The sequence below is a fragment of the Ambystoma mexicanum genome, chromosome 5q (assembly GCF_040938575.1).
Source record: "Ambystoma mexicanum isolate Mex_15411 chromosome 5q, UKY_AmexF1_1, whole genome shotgun sequence".
NCBI lineage: Eukaryota > Metazoa > Chordata > Amphibia > Caudata > Ambystomatidae > Ambystoma > Ambystoma mexicanum.
The window spans coordinates 882,593,077-882,612,258 of NC_090933.1; the positions used below are offsets into that span (position 1 = coordinate 882,593,077).

The 19,182-nt window shown below is 43.6% G+C and overlaps 1 protein-coding gene across 3 annotated transcripts in view; it reads left to right on the forward strand.

Annotated features, from left to right (window-relative positions):
• DPY19L4 (dpy-19 like 4) overlaps positions 1–19,182 on the forward strand; it is a 1,351,687-nt gene that overhangs the window by 832,018 nt on the left and 500,487 nt on the right. For all 3 annotated transcript variants that reach the window (XM_069621372.1, XM_069621373.1, XM_069621374.1), the window contains one exon: positions 4,481–4,601. In XM_069621372.1, coding sequence (XP_069477473.1) covers positions 4,481–4,601 — 121 coding nt within the window. The remainder of the gene's footprint in view (positions 1–4,480; positions 4,602–19,182) is intronic.

Consider the following 19,182-nt stretch of genomic DNA (forward strand, 5'->3'; position numbering starts at 1 on the left):
GATGACTGGCTCATAACAGGGGAATAACCCCGGATTTGCAGACAAAACATTCAGAGAACAATCAACCTCCTCTTTCAATTGGGCTTCTCAATCAATGAGAAAGAGTCAAGCCTAGTGCCAAGCACTTCAAAACAGTTCCTAGGAGCTGTCTTAAACACAGAGGAGGGGTTAGTCTTTCCGTCAGAGGAAGGAGTACAAAATGTGTTAAAATACCTCATTGTCAGGCTGGCCGCCAGATAAGGGTGCGCAAAACTATGAGTTTAATAGGCATGATGGCATCTTGTATTTACCTGGTTCCTCACGCGCGCCTGCGCATGCGACCCATGCAGGAGTGGTTGGCGAAACAGTGGTCTCAGACAAGTGGTCAGTGGGATGATCTAGTGGTCGTTTCGCCAACACTTGTACGAAATCTTCGCTGGTGGACAAGAGAGAATCTAACAAAAGGGAAACCTTTTTACGATCCAGAGGTGCAGGCAGTTGTCACAACAGACGCCTCACTGGCAGGGTGGGGGGCTCACTACCTTCACCACAAAGATCAAGGTCTGTGGCCTCACACTGTAGCTCAGGAACAAATCAATGTGCTGGAACTTCTGGCAGTATGCAAAGCCCTTTGGGCATTCGAACCCCATTTAACAGACAACACTACAGTGACGTTTTATATCAACAAACAAGGGGGTACACGTTCTCCATATCTGTCCAAACTTGCACAGCAAATCTGCATATGGGCACTCACAGAATGTTCCTTTCATCACATGTTCCAGGGGAACTCAACACTCTAGCAGACTCGTTGAGCAGAGATCCCCTACCAGAGAACACAATGGCGTCTACACAAAGGGGTCGTAGAACACCTCTTCTCTCAATAGGGTTCCCCAAATATAGACTTATTCGCCACAAGCGAAAACAGTCAATGCCCAGACTTCGCGTCCAGGTTCCCCCAGCCGGGCTCCAAGGGGAACACCCTATGGATGAACTGGTCAGGGAAATTTGCTTACGCTTCCCCCCCCCCCCCAACACCTCATGAGGAAGGTGGTAAACAAGATCCACAAGGAACCGATGACGCTTATCCTAGTTGCTCCTATGTGGGCAAGACAACCATGCTATCCACATCTGCGCAAACTGGCGATGTGCAATCCCATCAAATTCCCGTGCCAGTACAACCTACTCAGCCAGCACGAGGGACTAACAGTGCACCCGCAGCAACACTCAATGAACTTGGCAGCATGGCTGCTGAGGTCATAGAGTTCGGCCATCTCAACCTGCCACAGAGATGCATGGATATCTCGAAAGAATCAAGAAAACCAAACACTAGGCACTGTTACTTTGACAAATGGAGAAGATTTGTAATGTGGTCAATCCCATAGAATGTACTCCACACATTCTAACTTATTTGTTCCATTTGCTAGATGCGGGGTTAGTGTTTAACTCCCTAAAAGTCCACCCGACGGCCTTATCGGCCTACACGACCTTTCATAACAAGGTCGCATGGTGGAAAGTACCAGTCATCAAAGCATTTATGGAGGGGGTAAAAAGGCTACACCCTCCAATTTCTAACCCGCCGCCAGGATGGGACCTCAATGTGGTACTCGCTAAGCTCATGGGACCCCCTTTCGAGCCTATGCACAAGTCTAGTCTCAAACACCTGACTTATAAGACTGCCTTCTTAGTGGCTATCTCTTCCATAAGAAGGGTTTGTGAAATCCAAGCATTGTCAGTACAGGATCCTTTCTTTGTTTTACACAAAGACAAGCTGGTTTTACGTTCTCACCTAAATTCATCTCCAAATTTCATGTAAAACAGTCAATTGAGCTACTGGCTTTCTTCCAGGAACCCAACAGCTCAGCTGAGGTAAAACTCCACACACTAGATGTGAGGAGAGAGGTCCTCTACTACGTAGACAGGACCAGACTGCTAAGAAAAACGGATCCATTTTTTGTCTCCATAGCACCAGGCAGAGAAGGTGACCGCATCTCTAAGAATGCCATCTCTAGGTGGATAGTCCGATGTATCCAACTGTGCTGTTCCCTATCAGATAAAACACTGGCTTTATCGCCCAGGGCTCACTCCACGAGAGGTACTGGAGCCACTCTGCCTTTCATTGCAAATGTCCCCTTGGATAGTATTTGCAAGGCAGCTACATGGAGCTCCGTACATACTTTCACTCAGCACTACTGCATTGACACACATTCCAAAACAGATACACAAGTGGGACAAGCGGTTCCAAGACATTTATTTGCTCATGAACCTTCTCACATCCCACCTCCTCCTCCTTCTTCCACTGCTCGCTAATCTATGCACAGTTTGTGATCTAAGCAGATTCCACAAGCCTCAGAAGGGATACATTACTCACTGTAATCGTATTTCTGATGCTTGTATCTGCTTAGGTTCACATGCGACCCACCCTTCCCCTCAGAGAGAAGGCGCATGGATACCTATGAGGTTGTCTGATAAGTATCTGCTTGGATACAACTGTATTCACGCTACACCTCATGCTACCTCATGTCAGGAAAAATAACAATCTGAGGGAACTACACGCGTGAGGGGTCTTGGGTACAGTGGACGTCACACTAGGGATAGTATTAGTGGCAGGCCCTGTCGACGTCCCTTTTCGAATTTTGAAAACAACTGTAATACTCTGCAGCTTCCACTAGATGTCGCCCAATGCACAGCGTGTGAATCTAAGCAGATACAAGCATCAGAAATACGATTACGGTGAGTATTGTATCCCATATCCTTTTTGATGGAACCCCCCCACCCCCCCACAGCAATCTACTTACACATCACATCCCTCTGATACTGGTATTCCTAATGAAATCAAATGAAGCAGGGACTTTTGAAATCCTGCCTCTTAAGTTATGATGTAGAACAATATTAATTGTTACACCCCCGATCTTACAAGTTGGTCACCAACTTCAACTTTCTTAAACCATTCCCAATTTTAAATGGCATATCTCTGACGCAAATGAAACTGCCTTGTCTTGTCTCCGACTAGGTGACGAATGCACTTATTTTGTGCGTAGAAAGATGCTGTTGGTGATTAGTGCCATCGTTCTGTTTATCACCGACAACTTGTTTCTTCTCTGTATAAAGTACAAGGACACATTACATAGCTTCTTTTGAGAGCTACTGTAAAATCCCTTTTGGCAGGAATAAAAAAATGTGTTTTTCTTCTTCTGGTTGTGTTCACCCAACACGTTTCAGAATTCTATGCAGAACTAAGTATAGAATGAAGAATAAACTCTTGAAGGCAAATATCACATTTAGAGGATGTATTGCAAAGGTAAAGCAAACTCATTCGGTTACCTTTCAGCATCTAAGGCTTTTCAGTAAGCACTTTTTATAGCATAAAGTTTTGAGCACATAGTAACTAACTTCTAGGCATCTTAAATGTAGCATCTAAGACATTATTTTCTATCAGTTTCTGTACAGGCCTAGGACAGCTTTGCTTACTTGTTGTTGGGTTTAGGGGAAAAGTGGAACACTGACATGAAATGGATTCTCATGCACTATTGTACCTCTTTCTGGGCAGAAAGTGTCCTACCACATGACACTGGTGCAATCGTGACCGCAGGACTACAGTATATATTTTTTTAACATTCTTTTTATTTTATTTCTTTTTTTGGCGAGGGCACGGTCCAGCCAGACCTCATGAAAAGTCAGCATTCCACAATGGTGCTCCCCCCAAAAATATTTTGCACCTGACCCCAGCTGAATTGATTCACTTTTAGAGAGCCAGTCCGGTTTACCCTTGCTGGGTCTGTGGACCCAGTGTGTCCCCAGAAGAATGGCACGGACCCAGACCGAGAGTAGCCAGTAGGGTAGCCAAATGGCTACATATGGATCTGTGGATAAAACTGGGCAAACTCCGATAAAGGTCCATTTTCTTTTTTTTGCTACTTTTGAGCACTTTTAAAAGAAACCTTATTTGAACCAGATTTACAAAAGTACATATTTGGGACTAGACTCCTACTCCATGCAAAGGTTTGGCACAAATCTGTGAAGAGGTGCTTTCTTTAGGTAAGAGCAAATGTCTATCTCTGCAGATTGAATGGAAATTCTGTTTTGAAGCTGCCTGAGTAACTTTATTCCCCCCAAAGCGAAGCTACACTAAACCTGGTCTGTATTTGTTTTGTGAAGATTCATCAATGAGCCCCATAGTTGTGACACCCAAAGTGTCTTCCTGTGGGGAGTCCAACTTGACCATAACTGCACATCACGGTCATCAACCTATAATATATTATTTTGTATGTTTACTTCTATCTATTTATTATATATGCATACATGTTTATCATGTTGGGAACAATAACTGTACCCTAATCATTATGTGACTTGTCTTTAAGTGCAAATACTTTGGTATTTATTTAAAGCTGTGTAAAAGCATTTGTGTGAAAGAAGCTGTTGCAGTAGTCAGCCTAGATGTGTTTGACATGTTTGACCAATTCGTCACCCATCACCTTCTAATTCATGTGTAATGTATTTCCAGCATGAAGTACCTGTGGACTCCATACGTGTGTGTTCTGGCTGCATTCGGTGTATGTTCTGCGGAGCTTTGGATAACTCTATTCAAGTGGATTAGATTGAAAGCAGTGGATGCAATCATGCTGGTGAGCCATTAGCGACATTGTACATTGCATTGTATGATTCTAGATGATATGCGACACATACGTGATACAAAAATGTGAATTGTATGAAGGTTAATTTTTCTCACTAGGATGCCACATAACTGATCTACATCATGCTGCTTTTATTATATTTCGGCCAGCAGGGGAAAGTTGTGTTGCGATTGTTTAAGGTTCATTTAATATGCTGTCAAATTGCATGACTGGCAGATCAAGGGAGAGGGGAGATTATGGGAGTAGTGCAGAGAGATGCATTGAAGTTTTGTTTGTTTGTTTTATTACTTATATTGCGCACCAGACCCAAGGGTAACCGGGCGCATTGCATATGACAATTTACAGCTTAGTTACAGAAACACAGGGCAAATATGGAGACAGAAATATATACAAAGGCATAAAGTAATGGTACAAGTAGTTACAGTCCTGCTCAGACAGGCGGTAAATGCTGAGAGGTAGGTGTGTGCAAAAATACAAACAGTGGAAGGATGTGCAGAGTAGGTCAGGGCAGTTAGTAGACTTTTATTTGTCCACGTCTTTGAATCCACCTTATGAGGTTGTGTCGGAAAGTGGGGTATGGTTGATCTGTCCGCAAGGTGGATGGTAGGGAGTTCCATAGTTGAGCTGCTTTGACCTGGAAGCTACAGCCACCAACTCTGGATAGTTTGGAAGGTATTGTGTGGTATCAATCTACAGTAATTCAGTCAAGCAATTTGTTTGGGTTTGGCTGTGGGGGTGGCATTTGGGGTTGGACTAAGTTGTACTGAGCTCAGTTTGGGCATGTTATACTGTTGAAACTGCTAGTTAGGTTTTGGCTGCAAGGATGAATGAGTGCAGATATAAGATGGGGATAGCAAAAATAGTAAGGCTGGTGAATATTAAGGACTTTAGAATTACTAGTAAACTATATATAGAGTTGAGATTGCAATTAGGTCGGTGGGGAAAGAGCATTTCCATGATTTTGGTCATCTAACTGAGGACTACCTATTAAGGGTGAATCTTCTAAATCGAAGCTGAGTGATTTAGTTTTTCTGATTTGCAGAGCCCATCCCCGAGAGTTTGTGATTTTTAAGCTTATAGTAGGGGAACCTTGTGTACCAGTGCAGGAGGGCTGTGATGGCAGTTACTACTCAAAAATTCAGGGGCTGCTTCATCTGAATGGTTTGGATGTTGAACTAAACACTGATGTTAATGCTTTTGTCATAGTTATGCATTGGTTGATGTAGGTAGCTATGGTACCTTTTTAGGATTGGTTTGGGAAAAGCACTATTTTAATTTGACGATGAAGTGCAGTAGAGCAAAGGTGTATTTCTTTTCCAATCAAGGTTGAGGTGCTTGTCGATGATGGACCCCAGCACTTACACCTTGGTTTTCGCTCAGTTGCTGACTCCAAGGTCTCAAATGTTCTAAGATGGGTTTGGAGCATTAGGCTTTTGAGTATTAAGCCTGGAATGCAGGATTGATTACTTTGAGGCAACTACTTCTTGGCATTCCGTTAGTTCTCATTTCTTTCCAGTCTCTCTAACGGGGTACTTATTTGCCTTTGTGATTGCTTGTGTAGCCTATCATCCTGTTTTTCTAAACCTTATTTCTGAAGGTCTGAGGAGATGCCATGAGGCTAGATACAAAGGTTCAGCAACATAAGGGGTAATGGATATTGCTTGGACCACCGCATTCAACTGTGGCCAGTCTCGCTGTGCATTTGTTGGTGACTACTCTGAATTTCCTGTCAGAGGAAGAATGGGAACTGCCCTTGGAATGGCAAATCAGTCTTGCATTGCGTTGTTGTTCAGAGTGTTAAACATTACAGATAAAGACAATAGGACCAGAAAGACTCAGCAGCCATAGTGCGCAATGTAGCCAGGATGGATAGGATATGCGCTCCAGATAAGATTTGGAAGTGGGAGTATTTTACTCATTTTTTTTAAAGTTTGGAGTAAAATGATTTTTTAGGGAGTAAAAATATACGTCCAATTCCCAATGGGAGTATTTTATAAGGGAGTAAAAATGTTTTAAATGGAAATATTATTATATTATTTCTTTGCACATAACTATTAATGCACATTACAAGATACATGTTTCCCTCTTCCGATCAGGCTGTGATAGTTTCTTCCTGTGGTAATGGTCCAAACATATCCATAGAGCTGTTTGGGAGAGCAATTAGGTGCATAAGGATCTACGTGTCCGTTTCCTATTTTTTGTTGGGAGTATTTTCAGGGAGTAAAAGTGGCCGATACAGCCCTTATCTGTAGAAATTGATAGAATTGCCATTGGTGCCATCTCAGTTTCTTTAAGTTTCGGCATTTGAAGGGATTGAGAATGCTCTTTTAGGAAGGCTTGGAACTGGAGTTCATCCTCCTTATGACCTTGCTAAAAGAGGATAGGTTATTTGAAAACTGCCATGGTTTAATTGAAAGGGATGGATTAAAGTGAATTTTCTGGAAGGGTGTGTGTCCATGTGTTTTTGGAGGGGGGGGGGTTGGAAATGTCTCATATGTGCTGCGTTGAATTGTAACAACACATTTTCTGTGCACACTAAGTACAAACTAGTTACCTTATTTACATAGTGCAAACTGCCTTACTGCCGGGACCTTTTGTTTTCGTGGCAGCTTGCAATACCCAATAGTTATCTTTTCAAGGTTGTGAACTGCTGGTTCAAACCACACTTGATGTGCCTATAGTACAGCACTTGTACATCAGAAATTTTTTTAACAATTATTTGGAGATCTTTCTTTCAGCTAGCACATGAGAACTTGGAAACAGGCTGCAGTTTTCTGCAAAATCCTATTGCTTTGTTATTCCCATATTTGACTCTTCTTGATTGCATGCAAGAAATGGCAACATAATGGAGCAGCAGAGTCCTTTTACAAGTTTGTCATTTGTAAATCCGTAGGAAAGTGGGCCAACATTTTATTATATAACCAAGCATTATATTGGATAACAATTACACTAGCAGAAAAGACTAAAATGTTTTTTGTTTGCTTACATTCAACCTAGTGTGACTGAATGCGTCAAGATTTGCAAAAAGATACCGCAGCCATTCTTTCATTGAAGCTGTACATCAAAGTTGTGCATGCAAGGTTAATTGGTACTGCATCAAACTATCCCTGTAGGCTGACTATGTACTCCTGGCCCAATCTGGAGCAATTGGGGTCATGTATTTTCCAAACTTTCTCAACCTCATCACATCAGGAATGACGGGGACTGAAAGAAACTCGTACAGGAGTGGAAACTCTCAGTCCACTATGAGTGCGTCAGCTAGAGCTCCTCTTGGAGGAAATTCCCTTGAGCAAAACAGTTTGCACTTCCAGTTGACACTGGTCGCGAACAGATCCACTTGAGGGATTCTCCAAAGGGTTAAGATCTCTTGAAGAACTTCCTGAGCTAGTTCCCACTCGTGGAGACTGTGCTCTGCCTGCTCAGAGCATCCACTGCTGTGATCTGCTCTCCGGCTAGGTGAACTGCCGACCGAGATTCCTTCTTGTATTGCCCAGAACCAGAGCTGCATTGCCTCTCTGCACAGTGGTAGTCACCCTACACCGCCTACTTGTTGAGATAGTACATGGCCACTGTGTCGTCCGTCATTATGAGGACATTCTTTCCCCGTACAGATGGCAGGAAGGCCTTGAGCACTAGTCTGTTTGCCCTTGACTCCAAAAGATTGATATGTAGTTTATACTCCGATGGAGACCAATGATCCTGATTGTCAGATCGTTGGTGTGGGCTCACCACCCCGTGAGTGAGGCGTCCGTCACTACAATTATCTCCGGCCATGGCTGCCAAAAAGATTCTCCCTTGAGAATGTTGTCTTTGCAAGCCCCCCACAGAAGGTCCTGAGCAACTCAGTTCGGAACTTGCAGGTGGTCTGACATTCTGTCTGAGAACACTGAGTGCTGAGAGCCCATTGGAGGGATCTCATTCTCAGGCGAGCCTCTGGCACCAGGAAAATGCAGGATGCCATGAGACCAAGCAACCTCGGAAAATCGAAGGCCAGAAAATGCTTAGCACTCTGGAATTTGGTAACCATCTGCAGAATGTGTTGAGCTCTCACCTTGGGCGAGGCTTTTCCCGAGGAAGTATCCGAGACTGCTTCAATAAATTTGAGTCTTTGGGATGGTATCATGTGGGACTTCTTGTAATTGAGGGAGAAGCCCAGTGTGTGGAGCAAGTGGCAGGTTACGCTGAGATGTTCCCGGGCCTGCTCGGGTGAGCAGGCCCTGATCAACCAATCATCCAGATAGGGGTAGACTTGAATCCCCCCCTCTCGCTGCCTCCACTGCCATTAACTTGGTGAAAACCCTTGGGGCGGAGGTCAGCCCAAATGGCAGAACTCGAAATTGATAATGAGAACTGCCAACCCAGAACCTAAAGTATTTTATGTGCTTGAGATAGATTGGCACATGAAAGTAAGCATCCTGAAGGGCCAGTGATACCAACCAGTCTTGGAGTTGGAGAGCCGGAAGGATCTTGGAAAGGGTAACCATCTTGAACTTGTCCTTCCTGAGGAACGTGTGCAAGTTTCTTAAGTCCAAGATGGGTCTCAATCCTCTGTCCTTTTTGGGGATCAGAAAGTATGGGGAATACCAACCCTTGTTCCTTTCCGCTACAACTCGATGTTTCTCTAGCAGGGTCAACATTTCCGGTACAACAAGCAGATCTGGAATTCTGAAAGTTGGTCCCAGTGGATGATCCGGAGGCCTTTTGTGAAAAGGAAGACAGTATGTTGGAAGAGGAGGGGATCATATTCGCTAATTATGCAGATGATATGCAATGTGCTATACCTATTTTGGGCATACATCAAAAAGATGAAGCATTCATCAATAAAATCTATCTAAATATCCAAAACTGGATGGTCTCTAATGGGCTGGCCTTGAATAGTGCCAAAACCAAATTTCTTCTGGTGGGCTCTCCCAGTAAATTGGATAAACTGGGGGTCAGTTACAAGAGTTTCAATCTGGATAATTGTGTCATTGAGGTCTTGAACAAGGTTAAGACTGTAGGTGTGTACATGGACAAACATATGAATATGAAGGCCCAGGTGAATAGTCTTATTTCCTCATCCTCATATTTCATCAAACTTTTCCGCCACCTATGCCCTCTTATCTCCGAAAAAAAACTCAGAAACCCTGCCAAGGGCTATTAGTGGATCTAAATTGGATTATGGGTACAGCCTACTAGTGGGCATCCCACAGGCAGAGGGCATCCCACAGGCAGAGATCCAACGCCTCCAGGTGATCCAGAATGGAGGGGTGAGAGTAGTGAAGGGCCTTAGTAAAAGAGATCATGTCTCTGAAGCTAGAAGAAAGCCTCCACTGGCTACCGATCGGAGCAAGAGTTTTGTTTAAATGTATCATGGGTCAAATGCCATCCTATCTGAAGGAAGTCCTTGCCCTGAAAGATAACGCTAGGACATTAAGATCAGATAATACCAATAGTCCCACGTAGTAATTCTAATAAAGCAAGACAGGGATCATTTGAAGATGCTGCTCCAATCGCCTGGAATGCCCTCTCACCCACGCTAAGAACGATAGCCTCGACAGAATTGTTCAAGAAGCAGCTGTAGACCCTGCTCTTTGCCTAGAGAGGTATCGTGCCTCTGCCTATTATCCCTCTGAGCGCTGTCTCATCCTCTGTTTTATTATGTTTTCTGTGTGTCAGTCCGCGTCCTCAGCCCTAGGGTACCAGGTGCGCTTTATAAATGCATTAACATAACATAACCTTGGGTCACAGTTTCCAATGCCCAAGCATCTGAAGAAATGCCCCGCCATTCGTTCAGATGCTGAGAGTCTGCCTCCCACTGGTGTCTTGAGTTAAGGCCTCAGAGTGGTTTAGATGCAGCTGAAGCACCTCTCCCTTATCCACCACGAGGGAATCCTCTGACCTGCATGTCCTATTCCTCTTCCAGTTGAGGAGTAGAATTGAAAGGACTTGCCCATCCAGGAAGATGAGCCCGCATTGGGTTGTTGAGGCTGTCTAATGGTGGCGCTAACGGATTTAGCCGCCGCTTCTGCAGCTTTTCCAAACTCTCATCCGCTTTGCTGCCAACCAGTCTCAAGCGACAAAGGGCATGTTGAGTGGAAACCCCGACTTCCTCAACCACACATCTGCGTAACACTGTACTAGCCACCATGGATCTGCTGATGCTGTCTGCAGTATCCAACCCCGACTGGAGACATTCACCTATTGCCTCCTTACCATCCTTAATGATTCCCAGGAAGCAGTCTCTTTTTCTCCTTCCAGAATGTGTTCAGCCGCCATAGCAACACAGTCCCACAGGGTAAACGTAAATCTTGATAATGTGCAAGTCACATTAGTCGACTTCAAAGCCATACTACCCACAGTGAAAACTTTTCGCTCCCAGGTATCCACTCTCTTATTATCCCTGTCAGGAGGGATGGATAGGTAAGCTGGTAGACGTAGCCGCCTGAACAACCACACTTTCTGGTGTGGGATGCTTGGTGAGATACTCCGGGTCACTGCTGGATGGTCTGTACTTCCTTGCATAGATTTTATTTACTGCAGTTTCTGGGGTCTGCCAATTTGCGGAGACCCTTTTTTGTAACGCCATGGGAAAAGGTAAAATTGGGTCGTTCTGAGGACCCTGGTCCAAGATGTCGGTCATATCATCTTACTCAAAAGATGGAGTGGGCCTACTCCATCCCATAAATTCAGTAACCTTTCCCATATGTTTCCTGTATGAGTTAGCATTCTCAGTGGGGTCTGGCCTGCCAAACTAACTCTGGCGCGGTATGCGACCCACTGGCTGACTGGAGATTATCGTATAAATCTGAGCTTGGACTCATCGGATATTAGTTCCTCTGGCACATTAGGGGTGCCTAACTATAGACCAAAAGGTGGTGTATTGTCATCAGACGGAGGTCCCTCCTCATGGCTGACAGACTTAAAATAGTATTTTTTTGTTAAAGGCTTGTAAACCTTGTCTTGTACTACTAATGGATTCGACAATGTCTTAGCAGGCATCGACGATGGCTTCGAAATCGGTGCCGGTTTAGTCGGCGTTGACTTCGGTGTCGACTCTTCCGATGCGGAGGGGGTCAGCGAAGGTGTTGAGGTTTTCGACATCTTGTACTTTTTCGAAATCCTAAATCGGCTAGGTTCCCGACTCGTCGAAGCCCTCAACGATTTTATGTCAGATCGAGAACTTTCTCGATGTAAAACTGGATTTAAGCTCGGTTTTGAAGATTTAGTCTTCGACTTCCCCTTGTCGTCCTTATGCTGAGTGACTGGGGCATGGCTCTTCTGCTTGTCCTTCGAGGGGGTCAAGGTCGACTTCTTGATAGAGACCTTTTAGATTTTATGCGTCTGGAAGAATACCTTATCTCATTGGTCTTTTCTGTCCTCTTCGAAGGCGACTTCTACGATAACCTCCCCACCGCCAGTTTACCTTTACGCTCCCTGAGAACTTTCTCGGTCATCGCGTGACAGGAGCCACAGTCAGCGTTACGGTTCCCGGGGCCCAGACACCACAGACATAAGCGGTGGGGGTCGGTGATCGAAATTTTTCGACCCGCAGTCCTGACACTTCTTAAAGGAATAGTGGCATCAAAAATGTTATTGGCTCAAAAGATGGGCCATCATCAAAAATATATATAAAAAACATTCATTAAGAAAGTTCCTATGTAAACTTTAGAGCAAATGATGCTCAAAGTCACAGATTTAAAGCACTAGGAGGCATCCATTTTGTGACATGGATGAGCCTCCTGTGCTTGTGTTAATTTCTGGACTTGCGGCACTAATGAAGCAAAAGCCAGCCAGCTGTAATAAACAAAAGCTACCAGCAGTGGCTTTTTCTTCATTCTTGCCGGAGAGCAGAGGTTAACCCAAGCTTGTAAGTGGTTTAAATGTCCTTCTTTTTTAAAAGCACGACAAAATAAATGCTGCGGTTTGCTTTCTAACTTAGAAAGAAAACCGCAATATTTATAACGTATTTATGTTTGCTGTGGCTTCAGCTTTGAGTCTCCTGGGCTCGCCTGACCCTGGTCGGGGGAGCCCAGGAGACTCAAAGCTGACGCCACAGCAAACCTAAATACAACGTTGATGTATATAAATATGCTACGGTTTTCTTTCTATGTTTCCCGGAGCCCTAGAAACGTAGAAAGAAAACCGCAGCATTTAGAAATACAACAAAGTTGTATTTCTGACTGCGGCAGCTTTCACTTTGAGTCTCCTGGACTCCCCCGACCCGGAGGAGTCCAGGAGACTCCAAGCGAAAGCCAATGCAGTCAGAAATACATTGATTTATTTGTAAATGCTGCAGTTTGTTTTACTTTTCCGACCACAGCAATCACAAATACAACAACGTTGTAATTATAATTGCTGCGCCTTTGCTTTTTGCCTTTCATTTTATGTTTTCTGTGCTTCCCTGGGCTTGGGGAGCACCGAAAACGTAAAATGAAAGTGAAGACAGCCTCCCAAGCTCATGTACAGCTTTGCTCTGGCTGCAGTAAGCAAATGCTCCCAGTAGGGGGCTTTTGCTGCTTGTTTAGTGCCGTCAGGGCAGAGCATAACATGAGCTGAGGAGGCTGCCTGAAATGGCAAAATGGATGCTCCCATGTAAACTCTTTGACCCTTGTTTGCTCAAAAGTTTACATAGGACCTTTCATTAAAATGTTTAATGCATGTTTTTCATTATTGCCCATCTGTTGGGACAATAATATTTTTGAGCGCAATATTCCTTTAAAGCCCAACTTGGGCATCGATGCAGTCTGCGAAGAAGACATTTTCCAACCGAGATCACTATTTCACTGAAGCGCGCCGTATTTCACTGGAAGCGTTAGCTCGGAAAAACAGAACTGAAGCCAATGGGCACTGTGTGCGCTACTTATACTGATGATGACGTTGAACGGAGGCCCTCCAGGGACACCGACTCGACGACGCTGCACACAGCGCCCTCTGTCAAAAAAATAATTCTGAAGCAGCTGAAGCTGGAGAGATATCATAAGATGAGGAATTTCTGGAAGGACACAATCCAGTCGAAACATGGCTTAGAAAGACATCATAACCACTGTAGCATAGCATATCTTTGCTGGTTAGTAAGCAGATCTTCTGTGATGGCTAAATTTCACCCAATTATGGAGCCCTTGAGAACAATTATATATACCTGCTTGGATAGTGGAATGTCCTAAAAGGTTTTTCAAATTCCTTAACACAGTTGAAAGACATCTCCGATAGATCTCAAGATACCTTATTATCTCAAGATATAGACACCTTTTTAAAGTACACCTTTCTTGGCCACATACCTAGGAAGAAGTCACCCAAAATCTCCAGGCATTTATGGCGGATGATTACTGGATCATTACAAGCTGGTTTCTGTCCCCTACACAGCACAGACTTTGTGATTGCTGCAATATTGAATTATTTTAGATGGGGAAACGGACAAAGGAGAAGTGGGGAGCCTTGGTGTTGCTTGAACTGTTGGCAGCATTCAATACAGTTAGCCACTCCATTCTCCTAACACTTTTACTTGAAGCAGGAAGTACAGACGTGGCCTGGGATTAATCAAGTCACTTTGAAAAATTGACATCTGAATATGTAATTAGTGATTTATTTGCAAAATGAGGACACTCAAAATCCAATTCCTAATTTTGGCTCTGGCTTGCTTCTCATTAGCTCCTAGATAAATGACAATTATGTGAAGCTGTCAAGCAACAGAGCTCTTTACAAGTAATTTGGGGTTAACAGAGGTTGGTGGAAGAGGGAGTTAAAGGTAATATCTTAGATATCCCCATACTACATGGGAGGAATTCTACCTAGGTGTAGCAGGACCTACGTCCCCCCCAGGTATTCGCTGAAGATCAGTGTCTTGATTTCTTTCCTAAACTGTTGGAGCGGTTCTGATTGCGACCAGGATGGTGTTCCAGAATGCTGCGGCATAGCAAGCGAAGATAGGTTTCCTTGTTTCTCTGTGCCAGTTTTGTCTTGAGCCTTGTTAATAGTCTGGCTCTAGGCTTTGTGGCTAATAGGCTGATGTTTGGGCAGTGGTTGCCTTATATATGATGCAGCTGGTTTTGATGGGTGTCTTGGCTTTGCTGGGTAGCCAGTGTCATTTTGTTTCGATGTGGGGTGGGGGGTGTAGTCCAATTTTTTGTTCCTATTGTAAGGTATGCTGCGGTGTGTTGAAGGGTCTGGTGTGTGGGCGGTGAGGAGGTCTTACCTTCCATTGGGGTTAGAGATTGCCTGTGCCAGCACCGTGGTTCTGAAATACTCATGTGTAGTAATAGTTGATGCTAGGCAGTTTAGGCTTTTTTTATGTTGCCGAAATGAGTTTTTGCTGTCAATGAAACCCGAATGATATGCCTTTTGGGGGCCAACCTGGATGTGAATCCATCAAGGTGCATGACATTCACCTAAACTTGAATGGCCTCCTGTTTAGATGAATGCACTATTTAGACCGATTCTGTTTCAGTGCGATTGGCTTTCTTGGGTTCCATGTGATAATGTCGCTGTGAAAAAGGTGACTTTTTTTTCTAGACCTCAAATGTTCTAGGCGGGGTATAAATGTATTACCTCCAATCCCAGAATATTTGGGGAAGGTGTTTGATTGTCTGAAGGGTGTGTTATTAGGGCAATGTCGTCAGAAGGCAGCCATTTCCACTGCAACATTATCACTGGATACCATTTCTTGTAGGTGCTTGTCATCCAAGCTTGAATGGAGTTGAGGGATTTCCTGAAGCATCAAATGTCTTTGGTACAATTCACTTTGCGTTATAACCGAATATTGCTGTTGTATTTGTAAAGTGAGAAATTTTGGGTCATTGCGACGCAGCCAGAGTCATTCCATATAGAGATTGAAGATCCCTCAGGAGAGTATTGAACCCTGTGGGACGCTGCAGGAGACCGGGTGACTGACAGATCGGAGGTGAACCAGCTGTGGGCTGTGCTTGGGAATACCATTTTATTTGTGAGTTGGCTTGTAAGTGTGATTTATTTGGCCATATCAAACACAACAGAGGTTAGGAAACACTAACAGTCAGAGCCTCTAGCCATGTTCTGAAGTGCATCAATGATCAGGTTGGCAGTTATTGTGCTGCATCTAAGTCTGAATCCAGACCATATTGTTACTCCAATCATGGAATTTGTTGGCAGCTGTCTTTTCACTGATTTGACCAATTAACTGAAGGGTAGTGTTCCGTCTGTAGTTTACACAGTCATCTAGATTTAGAGCCTGTTTTTTAAGGAGTTAAGCAGATAATCCTGTTTTTAAGGTGCTTGATAAACAACACATAAGTGAAGTAGATATGAATTTAACATCACATAAGGAAAGCCTCAAAATGTTGACTTCACTTTTGATGCTCAACCACCATACCTAGCATACCTGACATCTCCTGTCGTTGAATTCATTTGAAACTGAGATCGGCCCCAAAATAACCTACATCAAATCCGATGAGTCCATTGAGCATTTGGGTTGGAATGCCGGAGTGAATACATGTTGCTCATCGAGTTGAAAATTCCATTACCAGTCCTAGCAGATCCTTTCTCCAAACAGCACAGCCATCATTCTGATCCTCCTCATCGATGGAGAGAAAAGAGACTTATCAGAGGGGATTCTGGGCAGGTCTTTAGAGTGGGAATGGCTTGGTTGAAGTCAGACGTTGTGCATACTCTGTTTCTTTTGCTTTTTTCTGCTGTGGCAAATGTTCATGTCGCATCCAACTGATAAGATGTCCCATCGATTGGCGGAAAGCAGGAGCTTTAAGTGAATGCTCTTGCATATCTGTAAAAAAAAAAAAAAGTATATCTCGTCCAATGTAACCTTACGGACATGAACTGTATGTAACTAAGTAAGCAACACTGTAACTAGCGCCACGATGCCTTCGGTCTGATGTGTGCTCAACAAATGCGAATAAATAAATAAATAAATAAATGCAGAAGTGACCACCTTGAGTAAATTGTACTTGATAACGTACTAGGGAAAGTTTTTAGGAAAAGATGGATTTCAAATCCATTAGAGCAAGAGTAACTTCTTTGGCTTTGCAGAAACTAGCCAATATTTCATGGACGATGAAGTTTTTACTAGCCTGATGACTAGACCTGTCCAAGTTCTTCCTTTTCGCCACCTTTCTGTGCCCTGTTTGGAACAGAAGCATCTAGATGTTAATGAGGCATTGTTAGGGAAAGGGGTGGCTAAAGTACCTGAAGCACAAAATAAAATAGGACTGGGAGTGAGGTGGCACAGAGTTAAGTTCATTCATCAATATAAGGTAAGGAGGAATGAGAGGGTGAAATAGGGAGATTAAAATATAGCTGAATAGGACAAAGCTAAAACCACCTCCTCAGAAAGGTTGACATGAAAAATCTTTAATATTTTAGCACAGAACCAGTGGCAAACCAGTGGGATTCTTTGTGCATTGCCTCCTCTCCACCATTTACATCCCAACTGCCTGCAGTTGTTTCACTTAGAGGAAAAAGGTGAGCCATGATGATGATTTATGGGGGTTTACATTTGTGCTGACTACGGGAATGCTAAGGTAAAGTTTCTTTTCACAGTGACTTTTTCTTGCACGCAATATTGATATTGATATTTTATTTGTATCGCGCTCATACACAAGTGTTTCAGAGCACGACAAGGCAAGGGAGAACAAAAACAATGATCTTACTAGGCCCAGTGACATTGAGAATGCGCAAGTGCAGGGGAGAGGCAAGGGGGAGTGCAGCAGGGAGGGGGGGGAGAATCAAAAGTGCTGAACAAATGAATAAAACAACAAAAAATGGTAGTGCAGCCAGCAAGTGGCAAGTGTTAGGTTTAAGGCTCAACATGGGGTGTCTGAGAAGGGCAGAGAAAGAGTGGGGACTGTAGGGTTACGGATACAGACCCAAAGTGCTAGGGTTGCAGGGAGGCAGTGCAGGTGGATGGTATGGTGGGAAAGTACCTGGACCAGAAATCTGAGGGTAACCAGGTGCACAATCCCGAAGCAGAACAGATCAGCAGGGGAGAGGAAGAGAGACGGCAGAAGCAAAGAGGATGGTTCTCCTCAAGTTCCAGGGTGGCAGGGAGGCTGTTCCCGAGGGAGGCCCCAGCCGATGAGAGATCTACCCCCAGCTCTTGACTTGAGAAACAACTGACCCTGAGGGAGTCGGAGGTGGCGGAGTGAAGAGCTCAAGAAGGAAGGTATTTTTATTTTTTATTTTATTTTTTTTATTAAAAATGATTTGGTTTAAATGTTAAATCTTTCATCTTTGATTATGGTGATTTACAACCATAGGCTCACATTAGATATACATTGAATATTGTATTCATATTTCCATTTGATTTCTAGTATTGCCTTTAGGAAGTAGACAATGGTGAATATTTCCTTTTTTGTTCCGCCCTGAAGAAATTTAGCCCACCAATCTTCCGTTGTTAGTTCAGTTGGGGCAGTTAGATACATGTCTCTAATGTGCATTTTCGTATCAGTCAGGGCTAAGCAAGCAATGATGATGTGCTTCAGAGTTTCAGGCTAATTTTCCTGTTTACAGAATCTGCAGAAGGCCTTATCGATGGAAGATTCCTTGTGTTCAGTAGTTCACGAGTTGGTAGCAGGTTTAGCCGAAAGCGTAGAAACAGATCTCTCACTTGAGTAGAAGGAAATCACTGGAGATAGGTTGGAAGGCGGTTCACCGGGTGTGAGTCAAATTTACATTCTTGATTGAGTTTGTTTTTTGCCTTTGCTGCTATAGTCTCTATATGCGATTTTCTTTTTTGCTTTTTCCGGGCACAGTGTTAGCAGTTCTGTTGGAATGTCTGCTTTATTTCTTTTGTCATCCATGTGGATTTTCCAAGCTAGCAAGGTAGTCGCTTGAGTTGTATTTTCTTTTCCCTGGAATATTTCTAATGCCGGTATGTTGGAATCTGTGATGAGTTTTACGTAGAAATCTAGTTTTCTCCATGTATGAAGTGATGTCAAAGATTGTAATGCCAGTTCATATCTGATGCAGACAATTGGGAGAGACTGAGGTAATGATAGTACTTTCCTCCAAAAGAGGCCTTCTTGCCGTGACCATATTGCTCCATCTAGATTAATCATTGATTCACTTCTGTAAAGGATTGCCACGACTTTATGTATGTAAAACATTGTGATTGGTTGCATTGAGAATTTCCCAAATTTACGGTGTAGGAAACGGCCTTGGCGGGCTAGTGAGATAGTTTTCAGTTCGATTCTGTTGGTGATTGATTCACCCATATTCCCAGATATTTTACAGTTGTTACCCTTGTTAGGGGTTGTTTATTCAAAAACATTGTTTTCGGTTGCTGACTTGTGTTACGAGTCAGTATAAGCTGCAGGACTTTCGATTTTTGAGTGTTTATTTCAAGATGGTTTGTTTTCATATAAATCTCTGGTTTTGTTAGAGCTATTTGGAGGCCTCTCGGTGTCTGTGAGCATAAAACAATATCATCCTCGTACATAATTCATGGGATGCTTGTTGCGTTTAATTGTGGGGGGTTGGCCATCGGGGGTGTTAGTCTCAGTTTCATAATCAGCTGTAAACAGGTTGAACAGTGTCGCTGATAATGGACAACCTTGTTTTAGGCCATTGTATGTTGGTATGTCTTCTGAGACTGTGCCGTCTTTTG